This window comes from Eumetopias jubatus, unplaced genomic scaffold, assembly GCF_037043125.1.
Source record: "Eumetopias jubatus isolate StellerSeaLion01/CBP00866 unplaced genomic scaffold, mEumJub1_p1.0 scaffold_6, whole genome shotgun sequence".
Taxonomy (NCBI): domain Eukaryota; kingdom Metazoa; phylum Chordata; class Mammalia; order Carnivora; family Otariidae; genus Eumetopias; species Eumetopias jubatus.
Window position 1 is genome coordinate 5,543,861 of NW_028274812.1, and position 18,411 is coordinate 5,562,271.

An 18,411-nucleotide genomic window follows, 5' to 3' on the forward strand; every position below is an offset into this window, starting at 1 on the left:
TGTTGGGGGGGGTGATGACAAACTGGGGAGTGCATGGTTTCAAGGGAGCATCAAAATTACTCATTTTCAGCTTGATGGCTACCACCTGAGAACGCAGCCTTCAGCATTCTAGGTATTTTGAAGTGCAGACCTTGTGAAAACATGTATTTTTAAGTCTAATCTTTACACTTTAAATGATGGAAGGCAGTTCAAACAGCAACACTGTATGGGCCAGATCAAAATCCCTTTGTGGGCTGCTAGCACACACATCTCATGCTCTGGATCTTACCTTTGCCAGCTACTTTTAGAAGTGTGTGAAAAGAATACTGCCAAAGCCAAAGAGGGTCTTGTGATCAGAAAGAAGAAATTTGGAGATCATACGGACAAGAACTGGGAAACTGCAGGTACAGGGGAGTCGTAAAACTTGGGTGTCAAGATGAAATTTTAAGAGAACAGGTTTTAAACTACTGGAAACAATCTTTTTATCAGTTCTGCTTTGTTCAAGAAATTGACGAGACTAGTCCTTTTCATCGGACTGACAAGACCGGGATTTGGCAGCATTCCTTTCTTTCTCTACAAATTGTACCTGTTTCTCAATTAGAAATGGCAACTTGTTTTTTGTATGTACATCCAGTTGAGGACACTATAAAAATGTTTATTGATTTCCTTTTCATCACTGAAATCAAGGCAAATAGTATAATCACCTTCCAGTTAAGTGATAGAGCTCCATAATGTCAGACTATCTTTTCTTTTAAATTGTGTCAAAAGCACCAAAAACTAAAAAGGAAAATGTGCATTATTCTGATGTTTCTGGGGCGGGGGGGGGGGGGGGGGGCGGTGGTAGGGAGCATAAGCAGCACTTTCAGCTGCAGTTGGCTTGAGAGGATGAAACATATGCACGTTTTCCAGTTGGTTTATTGCACTTCATGTACAGTCATACGTGGTTCTCCATTCACATGTGATTTGAGACCTATGCAAACTTTTCTCTATATATACAATTTCCACAAGTAAAGTTCTAAATGTCTTATACACACCACTACAGTATAAACCATAAAGATGTATTTGGTAATCAAAACTTCTCAATAAGAGCATTGAAAATTATATATATATATTATATATATATCGTTTTTTACCCTGGGAGCTGAGCTTTTTCCACAAGGTGATGTCTTTTGCCAAGAAAGGAGAGCAAAATCATAAGCAATGCAAAATCAACATTGTGTTGCTATTTGCTGCACCTACCATCCACTTCTAATCTGAATTAATTCTTCCTCCTTCTCTCCCGCCCCTGGCAATTAGTGCAGCAGAAACACAGACAGGAGAGCACTATGCTTAGGTGAACCAGTTTGATTCAGCATTGAGTACCAGGTATGCATAGAATTTTAAGTCTCTTTGTAACAAAGGCATTTCAAATTCATTTTTTATGAAAAGAAACCAGACAAAATTACATGTGTACCATATGAGTATTTCTAAAAGTGTTGCCTATAAAATGTAAGATTTTTTTCTATTTTAGATAAAGATATTAAGGGATTTGTGACAATGTTAAAAAACTACCTTGGGCACTTCTAAAAAGTTTGTGAGCCGAGAAAGTTTTCTGAGTCATTTTTGCTATTATAATTTAGCATTACATTTCATTCTACTAAAAATCAGTTGCTAGAAATCTAAAATAGCTAATTGTTACAAAGGAATACAGACAGACATTTTATCCCAAACAAGCAAATGAAAAACAACAAAAAACTGGAGAAACCCTGAACTGTCATATAGGACATATAAAAGTGTTAGGCTTCAATGGTAAAGAAGATTCTTGATTTGGTAACAAGCAATTTCATTTAAACCTATTGTCTGCTTTCACTGCACTAGAAAATTTAGATCCTATTTATCTAGTATTTTTAATTTTTTTTTTAGAAAACCTTAACCACCACTTTTGCGTATGAACGTACACGTCTTGCCTTTGTGAACAGGGTGCTTCTGCGGCTCCGGGCGGAATCTACGATGTGTGCGCAGGTGGCTGCACTAGAGTGTGTGTATCTGCTTTCATGCTATGTTCGTCCTGACACTTTGCCCAAGAAATACATGCTTAACTACTAAGTACATTAATGTTACAAATTTCTCGACTGAAAGCTTAACTTTCAATTGTTTTGTCAAATGATAGTATAAAACAATAGACTTAGCATTTTATCATTCTAAGAATCTGGTAGTTTCCTTTTTAATACTATTACAACTTTTATTAAAATGGGATTTGTACTTTTTCCACCTTTTAGTCTTTTCCAACTTTTCCAACATAAAAGGTGACAATATGACATACTTATACATGAAGTACCATTAACTGAAAATGAGATGAGACTGTATTCAGAGGCTTCAGAGAATGTGTAGTGAGTTGCATAGAAATTCATCAATTTATGTGACACGGTACTGTGATGACTTATAGATTAGCAGCTTGACTAGTATCTTCAAATTTTTACAGAATAATATATGAACTGTACGGCAATGAGAATGTTTACAGATAGTAGCATATTAAAGCTGTCTACCTAACAGAAATACATGACCCCCCCCATCAAATAAACAACTATTATTTGAGCCAAACAACTATCTCTATGATGATTAAATTAGCTATCACTATTGTATGTAATTCACTTATGTAGGTATTCTATGGGAATATATAAATATGGGAGTACTTTGACAGTCTGATTGGTGAATAGCATATTGGTATAGTTATGTCTTTTATAACATGTAGCTTTCAGCCCCAAGTTTTAGAACTTTAAAATAAATAAAAGTGTAATTTACAAAAATGAGTCCATTATTTACAAACATAAAAATTCATCCTGAGAATTTATTATCCAGGAGAACTATTTCACAGAAAAGGAAATTACCAGTATCTGTGAAATAAAAATGTACCTCAAGAGTTAAAATTCATATGTGGAGGTCAATTTACCTAAGTTGCAGCCAAGAAAAGCATGAAGATATTTAATAAATCTTAAATTGATTTGCATGCAAGAAATGAATGAGATGTAACTTCTCAAATGCCACTGTCATTCTCCCCTAAATTTCTTGTATTAATGGAGTATTCTGGCTGTATTTTGGAAGAGGGTGAGAGAGAAAGAACACCTCAGGAAAACTCAAGGATGCTGTCTCATCTCTCCCTAGGGGTTACAAGAGGAGAGAGGCGGGGTGCACTGTCATTATTAATGGCTTACTTTGGACTGTTCTGAGAAACAGAGCCACTCTACCTTTGGCTTTACCTGGTTGAGCCCCCCCCTCACCCCAAAAGGAACAATGGCTGAAACAGTTCAACACTTTATAAAGGAAAAATGTCTAATTAAAACACAAATGTGAATAAAGACAAAGCCTCATCAGATTCTTTGCTTTATAATGTGACCATAAAATTACCTACTTAACAGAAATTAAAAGAAATGGTTCAACAAAGAATCAAACTGGTTTTTTGGGGTATATCATCACAACGAATCTCTTTACTCCTTACGCTGTGAGCAGACAGTGATTATTTTGGAGAAGGAAAAATAAGAAAAGTGTGGAATTAGTAATGCAAGAGGCTGAAAGGCAAGTGGCAAGACGAGAAGAATGCCTCAAACCGATGCTACTTTGTTCCCATCTCTACTGGCACCTACCCCCCAAGGTAAAAGGCCAGAATAACCAAAGCCATCTTAACAGTAGTGTGCGCAATTGTCAGCTGACAAACAACATAAAAACAAGTCACGCTATGTTATCTGTGGTCACGTTCTTCAGGGTTAGTCCAGTAACTCAAGACTTTACATTCTTTTGTCTTTATTTGTTTATTTTAATTAAACACGAAAAGGTTAATAAACAGACATAGTCCAGAGTTAGTAGGTTGGTATTATAACATTTATTAAAATAATGCTATGGGTTAATAGAAACAGCAAAGAACCAAAGAATTAAAATGCAAGCTATGTAAAATCCCAACTAAAACCCAAAAGTGTCTAATGTATTCATTCATTAGCTAACTAAAAGCCCAAGAAAGACAAGACACCCAATATAATAAAGTACTGCAAAACAATTGGCAATTTTCAGTTATCAAAATTGTGGATTCTGCATTTTTTATCCTTTTCTCAATCAAGAAAAAAATTCTTTTTGAATGTTATATAACATACATATAAAACAAGATAGAAAAATACATTATAAACTTGTAACAATGGCTGTAAATACATTATCTTACATGTTTCTCATAGGCAATAGGTTGGTTATGATACATACATAGCATGAAACTACTAAGATAATAAAGAATTGACAAAAATACATGTCAGCTGTACGGTAACATACAAGCGACACTCCCATCTACCCACACTAAAAAATTACATAATACTGTCAGAAAAGAAGTCTTAAAAACTACATATTTTAATAAGAAACAAATTCAATAAAGAATGATAATACTGAGAACCAAGGCATTCAGAGATTTCAAAAGTCATGCTTTTTTTTCAGTTGATCCAAAATTTTATCAACTAAGTTTTCAAAAGTTTGTTCAGAGCCAACATTACTCATAAATGTCACACATTTATTTCATATTTACTTTCTTCCCCATAAAAGACCTTTGATAAACATCTAAAATGTCCAGGTATAACGTAGTTGAGATGAAACTGGATCAAATACTGGTATTGTTTTTAAACTACTATCACCTCAAGTGTTTGAGTGTCGCAAATTTATTCAACCAACCAAACAAAATAAAAATCAAAATGGCACAGCATATATTGTAAATAAATCAAAACAACTGTATATGTAACAGAAAGACAAAGCAGTGGCACATTAAACCAACGCTAGCTGAATACAAAACAATGAATGTCTATTGCATAGTAAATAAACTGAAAACGGTTTCCAAGTGAGACAAGATGATGGAGGAGGTCACCACGAAGGTGCTTACTGAGCTTACTGCTGACCTTTGACTGTGAAGCCGTGAAGGTATGCAAGAGGGAATGAGTTGATGAGCTGGGGATCCACTGCCACTTGATATTTGCCACATCCGTACTGAGCAGTTAAGGATTATTTAAGTGTTTAGATGTAGTCGGCTCTGTGCACAAATCGCTTCAACTACAAAACTGAATTTCATGAGAAACTGGAAGCTTAAACTCACAGGTAGTTGAGCATTTACATGCACAATGATGCCAGTTCTTATTTTTTTTGAAGTTTAAAAAAAAAGGTGTGTGGGGGGTGGGGGCCTCTTAGGTTACTTAAACCACCAAAGATATGGACTACCCAAGTGATCTGGTACGGTAGAAAGAAGTCTGATTAGATTTGGGCCATTAAAAAATACTGTTATCCAGAGTGAAAATCATAGAGATTCATTTTTCTGAAAAAGTTTGCTAAGAATGGTATTATCTCCAATTTAGTAAGAAAAAATCCAACACACCCCTCCTTTTCTGAATAAAATAAAGTTCTACTTTTGTCTGTAAACTGATGTTCAGATCACACATAATTTTTATCTCAGAACCTTGTGGGCCACTGTTAAATATCACAATAACCAAAAGCACTCAATTATGATTTTAAAAGAATGATGTTTTAAAACTTACTTGTCAGACATTAGAAAAGTTATCAAATTTTTTCACAGTATCAGATTTGGCAAATTTCTATCAAGGTAACGTGGCAAAAATCATGTAATTCAAACCATCAACTCATTTGTCTCCCCTCAAATCTTCTTTCACATACTGGGCGGGCGACTGAGTTAACATGCATTAACTTGTATTCTGAGGGAGGAGCTGATCTTACAAGACACTTGACTAAATGACCATGAAGGAAAATAAGGCACTTTCTTTTCTTTAGACTTATTCCAATACTTAAAAAATAAAAAAGAAAGACAAAAAGGCTCTTTTGGTCTTTTGTTTCTTGACAACCACCAGAAAAAATCATTTAATGAAATAAAGGGTTTCTTTGTTCTTTTTCTTTTTTTTTTTATAACACTTGAAAGTATAAAATGCTACATTTCCAAAAATATATATATTTTTTTTCTGCACCAGCACCCTTGTATAGTAAAAGTATCTACTTTTTGTTCATTTGTTTCAATGCACTACACTTTATCTACAATTTCATTACATGTATACAGCAAATAGGCAAGCATGGCTTTTACATCCTTAATGATTTTTTTTTTCTATACAGGGAGGTTTTAAAAAAAATATTTGAACAGTTTGCCCAGTAATGTGACACATAATGCATGTACCTTGTTCTCGTATACTTTTTAAAGCAGGTTGTAAAATAAAGGTTCAGTAATTTTAACTCAGATATTTATCTTTTTAAAAATAGTGTTGCAGTTTTGTTCTTTGCATTACTTCTCAAAATTCCTTGTTTTTTCTCTCATGGCACACTTCTAATACTTCAAATTTTGGCAGGCAATATAAAAAAGGCTGCAACTTCTGCCCTTTGAGGGCACTGTAGTGACTAAACAGCATATCAAATTTTGAATACTTTTTGAAATCACTTCACCAATGACATCCCTGACCAAAGGTTCATGCATGATGCATCATCACACGGTACATTCAGAGAGCTGTGACTCGCTATGAGAAGATTCCTAGAAGTCTCTCACAGTAACTGCCTCTGTCACTGAGTAGTTAAGGGCCATCTGTCTCCCCTTCTGAAGTGAGGCCTTCTTACCGTTCGCTTAGGGTAGGACATGAAAAGATGATCAGTGCTGTGGGATGAATTGGGCCTTATTGCTTTACTACTATTCAGTGCAGGTTCTAGAACCACTTTCACCCAAACAGAAAGAAAAACCAAAAGCTGAGTTGGAGGACAACAATTTCTTTGTCTTTTGTTTGGTTAGATGGTAAGACGAACGGACAAAGTGCCTCAGCTCGCTGCACTGACGACAGGCAAGCAAAGGCGATTACCAGTTAACTGATCAGCAGGCAGGCATGGTCAGGTCATCATTGGGTGAAGAGTTCAGAGGTCAGAAGGTCATAGGTTAGTTGCCGGTGGCGGCTGGGTGGTTAGAAACAAAAAACAAAACAAAAAAAAAAAAAAAAAAAAAAAAAAAGAAAAGAAAAGATAGAGAAGAGATTAGTTTCAGCTAGTGACGGCTTAATGACAACATGAAAAACTAATCACAACTAATAAAAAAAAAAGCATGTTTAATTCTGACAAACTGATTGACACCATCTACAGAATACAATAAAAATCATGACAGTTTCATATCATGATTTGAACAAATGAAGGAGAGCCCACTCCCACAAAAAAAAAAACAAAAAAACTGGTTAACAAGAAAAAATAGAAATAAAATACAACTAACAACTAATAGTTAGTAGCAGTCAATGAAGGAAATTGGAGAACAACAACAATGAATAGGTTTGATATACAGAATTCTGAAACAGTCAGTGCAGTTATCAGTATCTGACTGCTATTAAGCATTAGTATTCTCTCAGATGCAAGCATTAAAGCAACTATTAATGATGGATGTGATTATTAATAACTGATGATTAACAGAAATGAATCTAAAGAAATTTAAATTTCTATGAACAATTTGGTTCAACATAAACTCTGGGCCAAACAAGGTTTCTTTTGTTCAATAAATGTTTATTGCTTTTTCAATTATTCTATTTACAAACAACATGGAATTTCTTGGCCTTATGATACAAAGCAATACTAAACTGTAGTCTAGCAGTGTAGGCAACATCATGGGAACCAGAAAAAGGCCAGGCCTTTTGCGCTGGCCAACATTTTCCAGTTGAAAATACTATTTTACACATATAGAACACTTATAAAATGCACTTGCATGTAAACACTGTAAAATCCTGCCATTTAAAATTCTATACTCAAAAAGCTCTAAGTACATCAAAAAATAGAAGAAATTTCTAATTGATACCAATAAGGCATTTTAAAACTACAAACAGCTTTCTTTATTCAATTTCAAAGCTAATACTCTGCAAATACAATAAAATCTGACATTTCATATACATTCCTGCTTTATATTTTATATTTTAAAAGAAGCCACCTGTAAATACTATTTTCTTTTGCAAAACAACAAACAGAACAAAAAAAAAATTAAAAAATTACAGTAAAACATAAAGTAGTTCTCAAGTGGAAAGTTATCGTCCCCAGTGTCCTCGAGTTGTTCCTTCCTTATAAATCAACCTCTGTCACATTCTGCTTCACCAAACTTGGTCCACTTAACAGTAGTATGATTTTTAAGACTCATTCAACAGCTTAATTATTTCTACTATATTCTGAGGTTTGACAGAATTTTCTGTACTGTTGCCATTGTGACTAAGGCAGAGGAGATGTGAATGAAAAATATTCAGTGCAAAGGTAGATTCCATGCCACTTCATAAATCATAACCCAGTAGGTATAATGTTCACAGAGTTATTTGAAATGATCTATATAATGGACTGGTTTACTTTCATATAACAAAAATGCTTTCTAGAGTCTATCATTTAGGATAGTTTATAAATACTACAAAAATACTGCATCTTCAATGTGACCAAATCTTCCCTGAATTTCTTAAAATAAGTGGAATTTTATTTAAAATAAAAACTGCTATTCCAAAATTAAAGAAGAAAATAAATATTTAACACGATGTAGTCATACCACTTCATAGGAAGTACTCCCAAAATACAGAATCTTAAAGCATTTTTGATATTACTTTAAATTTTGATTAAAATTGTATTAAGTTTCTTATACAAATTATGCAAATGATGGTTTTTATAAAATCATCACTCAGAAAAACTCTGATTATGTTTTTGGGTGTGTGGAATATATAAACAAAGCAAATTACCACATATGGACCAGTACACCTAGAATACACCCTCTGCCAAGTCCTGGCCTCCTACAGTACACACAGGTGTGTCAACCGTGCAAAATCACTTATGCTTCATTACAACTAAAAAGTCAGTTGGTCTTTTACAGGCTTCAAATTCAGTTTTGAAATATGCGTAGAAGTGGGTTTATTTTTAGTAAAGAACTAGATATATTTGTCAACCATGCAGTATTCTAAATACTTATATAAGATTACATGGTTATATGTCCAAGGGCTGAGTTTCCTTGCATTAAATGAATGCTTATTCTTCCCTTCAAAAATTAAAAAACAAAAAACAAAAAAAAACCTCAAAAATAGAGAAAACAGTAGTATCATAAAATAATTTAAATGAAGGACTTCAGACATCTCCCTTAGACCCAATGAGTGCATACAGTGATAGTAACAGCAGTATACAAGTATTCTGTTATTTAAAGAAAATAAAAAAGGTAGCATTTCGGTTTGCTGACATTGCATTTTGAATAAAAGTGACAAGACTAATAAAAAAATACATATAACTACGAAAGAGCCATGCATGGAATGTGTTGTCATTTCCAAACACTATAAAATCTTCCTAATATTTTCAACTATCTCAAGCTACTGCAGCACTGAGTAGCCAATAATTATTGTGTTAAAACAAAATTATGAGAAATCTCCTAAAAGGGGCAGAAAGGGAAAGATTAATAGAAGAAAAACTACTTTAAAATACTCTTTCAAACTATTTCGGACATTAACAATGTGGAAAAAAAAAAGCTTCAAATTATTCATGGAATTATCTGGTTTCCTTAAATCTAAAGTGACTTAAAAAAAAATTTCCTCCTTCACTAGGAGGCTTGTTCTGCAAGAAGGTGGTGCATACACTTGTACATGACACACCTACAAGGTGCTTTATTGTCACAGATCATCACTGAGCTTGGGGTCTATTTATTTTGATCACTGAATAATCACAAGTAATGTATGTATTAAAGTATTCAATTCAAGGCTCTCTAATTATGTATGATGTTAAATAAATATCATCAATGTCTTTGGAAGGTATTCTAGTCTGATGTGGACAACAGCTGTGTCCAATATTTATCATCAGTATTCAGGAGAACCATGTGAGGCAGGTAGGTGGTTCATAAGTTCACAGAAGATGCAGGACAGCAGTGTAAATTCCATCACTTTTCCCACTAATTACTAGAGAATCTGATCAACTTAATTAGTAAGTAATAAATGTGCCACAATAGAAGCTTGATAAAAATCTTTTTCTACCTTGCTTCGGATTCTTACCCTGTGATGACAAACTTAGAAAACAATTCAATGTCAATAAACCGAAAATATCACTCCTCAAAAACATAAATAATTTATAATAGGGTCCAAGGGCATATACAGGACACAAATTACAAATGTTGAAACGGAGAAAAATGAAGACTTATTTTCCAGTCACAGGTTACTCAAAAAGGATATTCAAAGCTGGATTCATGTCTCCACAGAACTTTAAGAGATAGTTTACCTTCAGATAAAATATTTTAGCAGCAAATGACAAAAATCAAAGGATCCATTTTGGCAAGAGAATGTAAGAGTAAAAGGGAACTGATTTTCTCATTTATTAAAAAAAAAAATCCAACTGCATCAAAGTTATCTTCACAGTCCTTACTTTTGTTGATTTCAGCTGAGTACGTGACATGTATAACCTCATGTTTACACAGTGGCTCAAATATCTTATGAAAAAGGAAAATGGAAACTAAATCTTCAGTTTTCTCCACAAGGACACAGGAGGCATATATTCCTTTACTTCTCTCATTAAAGCACCATCCGCTCAGTTCATTTGCAAAACCAACCCAAAATTTCAGAACAAAGGTAAATTTTAGCAAAAATTACGACTGAAAAATAATTAAGGCGACATCAAAATTTAACAGCTCCCCAAATGGACTAATTTATGTTTTAGTAAGAATAAATCACAGTACATACTAATATAGGATTTAATAAGTTAAAATAGGGAGCAAAAAAAAAAAAAGGGGGGGGCTAAGAAAAGAAAGAAAAGGAAAAAAAATCCCAAACTTTAAATCTGTCAATTATGACATATCACAATTTAGAAAAAGAAAAGAAATGGTGTGCAGGTAAGCAGTTATATTTTTCCATCAGGTGTGGTGTTGCAAATTTTATGGACACCCAACGCATTTCTTATAAACAAGAACTGCAGAACTAAACTAACCTCGGTCTGCGGTCACAATCCTTTGGTAAGGATGGACACGCATATCGTGCCTTCGAACTTTAGTAGCCACCGCACCTAGTTAAATTGCAATTACCAAGACAAAGTTAGAAAACATTCACAAGGGAAAAGAAAACAAACATTAACAGCAGGTTTATCAAAATGGATTTCAAATGTTCATTTACTACAAAAGGTTCATTTTAAGAAACACGTTAAGGCACAGTAGTTTTAAAATTAACCATAGTATGTTGTGTATATATGCGTCTATTAATATTGCATTCATTTCAAACATCTTGGCCTTAACCTATTTTATCCATTCATTCACGATCCCAAGTTACAGTATTTCATGAACTCTACTAGATCCAAACATATTTAAGCTTTACTAGTCACATATTCACTGAAGTGCCTTTCTCGCAGCAGGACCACTTAAATAATGCCATGTTTAATACTGACAATTATTTGCTAACCTTAAGACCACTTCCAGAGTTTATCACTTAAAAAGGTTTAAAAGCAATTCTTAAAGCCTACAGATTGTGGTTTTAAACTCTGAGTCAATAAGTATGAACTGCAATGAATTAGGTGATTAGTAAAGCAAACAGTATAGTACACTTAGCAGTCAGTATACTACTATACACTCCTTTATAAATTACCGTTACTTTGTAAGATTACAGACTAAACCAAATTAATAACATACTTTTACTTTCTATCAGTGTGCAAAAAGTGCAAGTAAGTCACTGACTGCTAGGCTAAGCTTCCCCCCCCACCCCCCTGGAGGCTGCTGAGACTAAGCATTTGTTAAATTCAGATCTGATGAGGGTTCAGTTAAGACCGTTCTTGAATTCTTAGCCTTTCGTTGGGAAAGCCATACCTAAAGATAAAAGGAAGGGAATTAAAAATTAGTCATCAATGAAGATTTGATGCTAATACCAATCTCCTCACTACCACCAACACACATGTCTGCATCTGTTTTGAAGGGCACTGCTTATTTTAAAATAGTATGATGTGAAACTTGATATATATCATGCATGTTATCTGTGTGCAAATTTATTATAACTTAGCAATTTGAAATAATTTTCTCAGTTCTCCAAGTGCTCATCATGTTTTACTGCTTAGGTGGCAAAGCGAGAAATAGGATTGATAATGGATTTTGGTCATTTAGTACTCATTATTATTCATTTTATGAATGCCAATTAGGTATCTGTACATTTTGCTTTTGTCAGTCTAATAATTATTATAAATAATAATTTCCCAACACAACAAAAAACACATTGCTTAAAATGAGAAACTGCAGTGCCTCTTGCTGTTTCTAAGCAGTAAACTGGTCCATCACCCCTTTTTCATTTTAGATAAACTAATCTTAGACAAGTATAATTCCACGAGGCAAAATCAGCAAGATCTTGCATTGAGTGCTGGAACAGCAGCTGGTGGCTAAGAGTGCCAGCCCTGCAGGAAGCAACAAACTCCTCGACCAGACGCTGTGCGTGCAGCAGAGAGGAGCTCTGGGGAGAGGAGCAGGCATGGGGCCACAGGACAGAGCGTTAACAGAAAGGAAAACGTAAACAGGTTACATGTTACATGTTATTTTAAAAATGCTTCAAGAAATGTGCAACAGAATCAAGCTTCTCATAAACAATTCTATAGTATAATTCTGACCTGTGATACTTTATACAATGATTTAGAGATAAACGGAAAACATGTACAATAAAATGTATTTGCTCATGAAACAAAAGGCACCTGAGTGCATGCACACACACAGATAACATACAGAGCATTGTGGCTTTCTTTAATTGTTGAACAATGAATTTTCAAGTTTAAATCTTAGTGTCCAGGTTCATAAAGACTTTCAAATTTTTATAAATCAATATTAATGCTGGAAAAAAAAAAAAAAAAAACCTTAAAAGATCAAAGTCCTAAGAGTCAACAGCATGCATGCAGCACCAAGGTCATACACAATTCAAGGAAAAAAAGTATTCAAATTCTGTCTGGTAAAACAAAGGGGCAGCACGGAAACAGTTTGTCCCACATTGACTGGTCGTGTTATAACAGCTGCTGTATTCTAGTCCTTCATCCAGCAAGTCAATGGGCTGAAATATCAGGCATGACTGGCATTTCAATCCACTCTATAAAAAAAAGGCATCAGTAATGTCTTTTTCAAGCACACCACTTTTTGTTCATGTAAAACCAAGCGTTCATAGTATGATCTTAATTTCTGCCTCAAATGTGACTCTAAAACAGTGACTTGGTATTTACTTATCAATTCCATACTGTACTACTGAAATTAGGAATTTCCCTTATGTCTGATATTATCTAGAACTTCAAAAGAGGAAACCTGAAGAATCCAACTAATTTACCTGGTCTCTCTCTTATTTTAAGTGATCACAAATATTAGAAAACACACAGACAATAACAGCAGTTTTTAAAAAGCTCTCAAAATATTTCCACACAGAAATTTAAAATTTAGTTGACAATTAAATAACTCCCTGAGACAAAAGGACTCTAACTGTAGGCAGTGGAGCCAGTGGAGGGGATAGGTCTAACTCAGAACGACCACAGTGATGTCAATGGTAAAAAGTATTGTCTGTTTAAAATGTTTACTGATTTACAAAAGTGAATTTGAGTTACCAAAGAGAATCTGAGCACAAATTTAAGGTGCAATTCTTTAAAAGGGGAGCCACTGAGAGAGGCTGAAATAAAACAAACTTTAGGCTTCTGTCTTCCTAATGGAAACTTGTCTTGACTCTCTAAAACCAATACAATCATTTCAAAGTCTGAGGCACAGAAGTTATGAAGAAAATACTAGCAGCCACACAGGGAGAACAACTTACCTAATACACCACTAGGTTCAATAGGATACTCAAGGATTGATGTAGCTGGTGCCAACGTGTAGGGGTACTCATAGGGTGTGTAGATCAAACCAGCTTCGGGCCCCGGAGGAACTATTGCAGCAGTCGGGTGAGGAGTTCCGTTTGGCATGACAGCGGTCTGTATCTGTCTGATCAAAGGCATTATGGTAGGGCCAGCGGGCGTAGGGGTCCGCAGGGCAGCTGGTGGGAGGACAGGCGCAGGCCCAGTGATAATCCGTGGAGCAGCCTGGGCTGTTGCTGCAAGAGAAAAGGCAAGGGCTGCTACAGTAAGCAAAGAAATGCAGGAGGAAGTGTAGAGACAGCAGTATAAAATATGGAAAATGAGAGGGAAGTAGGAAAAAGAAAGGAAAAGCAGGAAAGAAGAAAAATAAAAGGAAATCATTAGTACATGCGCTGATCACACAAAATGCCAAAGCACACCGATCAAATGCAAACAGCTTCCCCTTTCCCAGTGTGATTAAGAATGTGCAAAAATTACCAAGCCACTGTAAAAAAAAAATAAAAAATAAAAAAACCAAAACCAAAACCAAAAGAAAAAAAAACCAACAAAAAAGAGAATACCATTAAAATAGGTTATATTTCATATATTTGATACAACTGTGTTTTTAAGATCTCATGAGACTAACGATACATGCAGAAGGACATGAAAACACTCGCATTAAAAGATGTTAAAAATTTTTGGAATTGGGAGTCCACAGAAATACAGTTTTGGTTTATTTCTAAAGAATAGCTTAAGTTTCAAATTAAAAAAAGAATAATTTTTACTGTATTAACCGACTACTAGTTTTATATGAATTTCCTGCATCTGTAATGAACTTCATCGAAAAGACAATATAAAAAATAACCCATTCCTAAATATAAGACTATTAGTGATCTACTCTACTCATTCTCATGAATAAATTAAAGCCAACCATTTTGTAAAGCAACCACTTCTGAACCCACTAAACTGCCTATACTTTGGAAAGTTGGCTAGGACTTTAAATTCTACTTCTTTTAAAAAAAGCTAGTAATTTAAATGGAGATTATGTTCATTAAAAGACTTGTGAACTTTCAATTGCCTCAAAATATAAAAAAGCAATCCTCTTCAAGTTTATGAAAGCATCCACAGATATATCTAAAAGAAAAATGGGATTAAATATAGTATCACCTACTGCTCTCTGTGAACTCATTCACATATGAAATCAACAGAGAAAAATACTGGAGGGGAACATTAGCAAGCAAGGTGAAAGGACAGAATTTGACAGAAGGGTCACTGCTTTCAGATACATTCCAAATTATAGTTTTCTAAAAAAAAAAAAAAAGTTTAAAAAAATTGTCTTTTGCATAAATATAACAAAATAAGCTAGAAGCCTTAAATCTGTAGTTAACAGAATAGGAAATTGCCTGAAACTTAAATTTGGAAGTTGAAATTTCACCAAAACAATAAAGTGTATAAACCCAAAACTTAGACATGCTAGCATAAAACAAAGGAGAATGTCCCCAATTCATGAAAGCAGTAAAAATGGGACTGTTAGTCCATATCAAGTGACGATTATTTCGACTCTTCACTTTGTATGACTGTTCATGTGTTGTGCTGCCAAAAGGAGAAAGGTTTGTGGACTAAACACCTGATACGGCTATTCCCATGGACCTCAGCCTCATTCTTACGTGATTTAATGTTGGCATCTCTGTAGGTGCCGTTCAGAATTGCGAGCTCCATCAGCTGCATCTTCTTCAGGCTGTCTTCTCCCTCTGCCTATACATGGAAAACACAAAAGCAGTAAGCACTTAGGATGGTCCACATACATCACAGCCGTATCTACTCACAAGCCTTAAAATAAGGAGTATGTGACTATAGTCATCTGCTTCAATCAGGGAGAAGAAGGCAAAAAAAAAAAAAAAAAAAAAAAAAAAAAGACCAGGGAACCAAAAGGTGCTGACATACTGATACACAGGATACTCTCAACTACCACTAGCTACATTTCTGTGTGGAAATTACACAGGATACTCTCAACTACCACTAGCTACATTTCTGTGTGGAAATTTTTTATGTGAAGTACACACTGATTTATTAAAGTTCCCCAAAAAGCTTTGCTAAATAGAATAAATAAAAATGTTAATTAAGATTAAATATAGTATATTTATTCTCTTCAGCATCATTTTGTAGCAGATTCAAAAACTCAATGTGCTCATTAAAGGGGGAAAAAAACCACCAACAACGCATAAAAAACCAAGCAACCCGCCCCCCCCACCAAACTGGGATTTTAAACATATAATATAGGATGGTGGTATTCACTTATGAGAATTTTCTGTTTAATTTTCTAAAAATGAAAATTTAATAATATCAATCATAAGAATTTCTAAAGTTTGAATATATATTCTGCTCTCTTATGCCGACATCCTTCTCTCCCCTCAATTAGTAAATACTATCATCATTCTAAAGCAAATCTATCTCTAGGGCCACCATATGATGCATTGTCCAACCCAGGAGACATTTAAAAGTAAAAGCTCTTAACAGCTATGCAACGGTGCCAGGCTTAAAAAAACCAGGACTGTCTCTGGCCACCAAAATGCCTGGCCATCCCGTTTACCTTGGACTTGCCCCACCCTTCCGGTTGACTGCTGTCCCCCTTGCTCTAGTCATTACTGGTGTATTACCAAAACTGCTACGGTACTGTTATCGGTATCTGTTCTCCAATCAATCTATAGAACAGTAAGATTAACTGCACACAATTTTTCTTCTTAATGTTCCTTAACATTTTCATGTCTTAAAACCCTTCATAGTTTCTTGCTATCTAAAAATATAAACCATTTAAGCTATCTGTGGGATCTGGGCCCAAATTATCTTCTCAAGTTAAAGCAATTAGTCTTCTACTATATTTTACACCTATCTTATACTATAAATCAAATCAAATCACTCCATGTTATGCATCTCTGTGCATATTCCTATTTCCATCTTGAATGCTCCTCTGCACTCCACTCTACCCTCCTTCTAAATCCTACCTAATCTCTGCAAACTCCAACCTAACTTCTACCTTCTCAAAGGGCCACCGAGATTACACTGTTTCTACCCTGATTTATAGTTTCATGGACATCACCACTACCCAAGTAAGTTCCTTGAGAATAGAGCCCATTTCTTATTTATCACTGCCTATATTCCCATTCACCTTGTCCCACAAGTTATTTTTGCTAGGACTTCCAAATGACTGATAACAAAAAATCTTCATTTCCAAATCTCAAATGTCTAAATCCTACAGGATTAAGCATTAGCTACGGCAAAAGAAAGCAGTAGACGAAGGTCCATTTACCAAGATTCTTTCCTGAAGATGGTGGTAGATTATGGTAAAACCATGCACTACTCACATATTTTATGCATTATCTAATCCTTAGTACTTAATATTTAAAAACAAAGTAACCCAATGACACTTTTTTCTGACCTAATTCAGAAAGGGGCAGGACCAGATGACAAGCTTCTCTGTCCTCCCTTTCTACTGTAACTGTCAATGATATACAAAACTTTGTCCTTGGCACTACAGCAGCACAAAGGGTACTATAATTTATAGTAAACAGAACTGCCAAATTTGCTTTTAATAAACCACAAAGAATTAAAAAAGATGAGTGAAAACACGAAGACAAAGTTTAAGGTGTCACTGCCAACTTTTCAAAAACCTTTGTAGGAGAAAACAGAGAAGATACCCATATGCCTGTGGAATTACTGTTCCTTGACTCCTATGAACTTGTACAAAGATGACTGAGAAAAAAATGAAGTAGTAAGATTTCTTTGAAAGCCATAGCAATTACTTGTTAATGATAAAAATAAGTAAGCATCAGCAACAAAAGGGACAAATTGGCAATCCATTATCTAACCCAAACTCCCTAAACTTGTTCCCTGAAAACTAGTGATGTTAAAAACTCATCAAGTCATTTCAAATTCAAATCTATATATAATAGAATACCAGAAGCATATAAATTATGCAATAGGTACCTTCTTCACTTTCAACAGTGAAACAATGGTGCATGTTTGAAAATATCCAGTAAGAGACAGAAATAAAGATGGAAGAAGTGATGTGGTCAGAGTGCTGTAGAGGTAAGAGGTACTAGAGCGCATGCTTTCACCCAAGTGTTCTTTTGGATAACAATATAACCACACTCATTAGCTGGTGATGCAGTGTTACCAAAAAGAAAGACGATGGAAGCAATACATGCGTGCACATCAGGGTTCGTGCACGTAGGATGTACATATGTGCCTTTTACAGGTGCAGATGTAGTGTCATCAGCAGAGCTCCCCCCGCCCCACCCAAGAGGAGACTAAAACCCAGAGCAGCACAGCTCTCACTAGGCAGCAGCAATGGACTTTGCCACAATGACCTCGCTGGAGGCCATTGAGATTCACAAGTTATGAATTACAGTATGCACACTGATTACATCACATTATGGCAGGCTACACTACACCTCCTAGCAGAGCACAAAATTTAGCTATGAAGGCTGGAATTTAAACCTGGTGGTCTCACTCCAGAATAAGCTTCACTCTGGCATCTTCATCACTTCTCCCCACCTCGCCCGCCGTTCTGTACTCACGGAGCATGATGCTGTTGTCTCAAGAGTTTGCAGAGTTCATTACAGAATTACTCTTAACACAGAAGCGGTTATTTAAACC

General features: G+C 35.0%; 1 protein-coding gene across 8 annotated transcripts in view; it reads right to left on the reverse strand.

Annotated features, from left to right (window-relative positions):
- Positions 1 to 876: 876 nt before the first annotated feature.
- Positions 877 to 18,411, reverse strand: part of QKI (QKI, KH domain containing RNA binding) — a 156,304-nt gene continuing 138,769 nt past the window's right edge. The window contains exons 5-8 of one of the 8 annotated variants that reach the window (XM_028103283.2): positions 15,423 to 15,510; positions 13,737 to 14,036; positions 10,915 to 10,989; positions 877 to 6,912 (exon numbers count right to left, since the gene is read on the reverse strand). In XM_028103283.2, the coding sequence (XP_027959084.1) occupies positions 6,896 to 6,912; positions 10,915 to 10,989; positions 13,737 to 14,036; positions 15,423 to 15,510 (480 nt within the window). In that variant the 3' untranslated portion in view covers positions 877 to 6,895. Of the gene's footprint in view, positions 6,913 to 6,936; positions 11,780 to 12,606; positions 13,032 to 13,736; positions 14,037 to 15,422; positions 15,511 to 18,411 lie in introns of those variants that run through there. The other 7 variants (XM_028103280.2, XM_028103279.2, XR_003609316.2 and 4 more) reach the window with 7 other exon arrangements.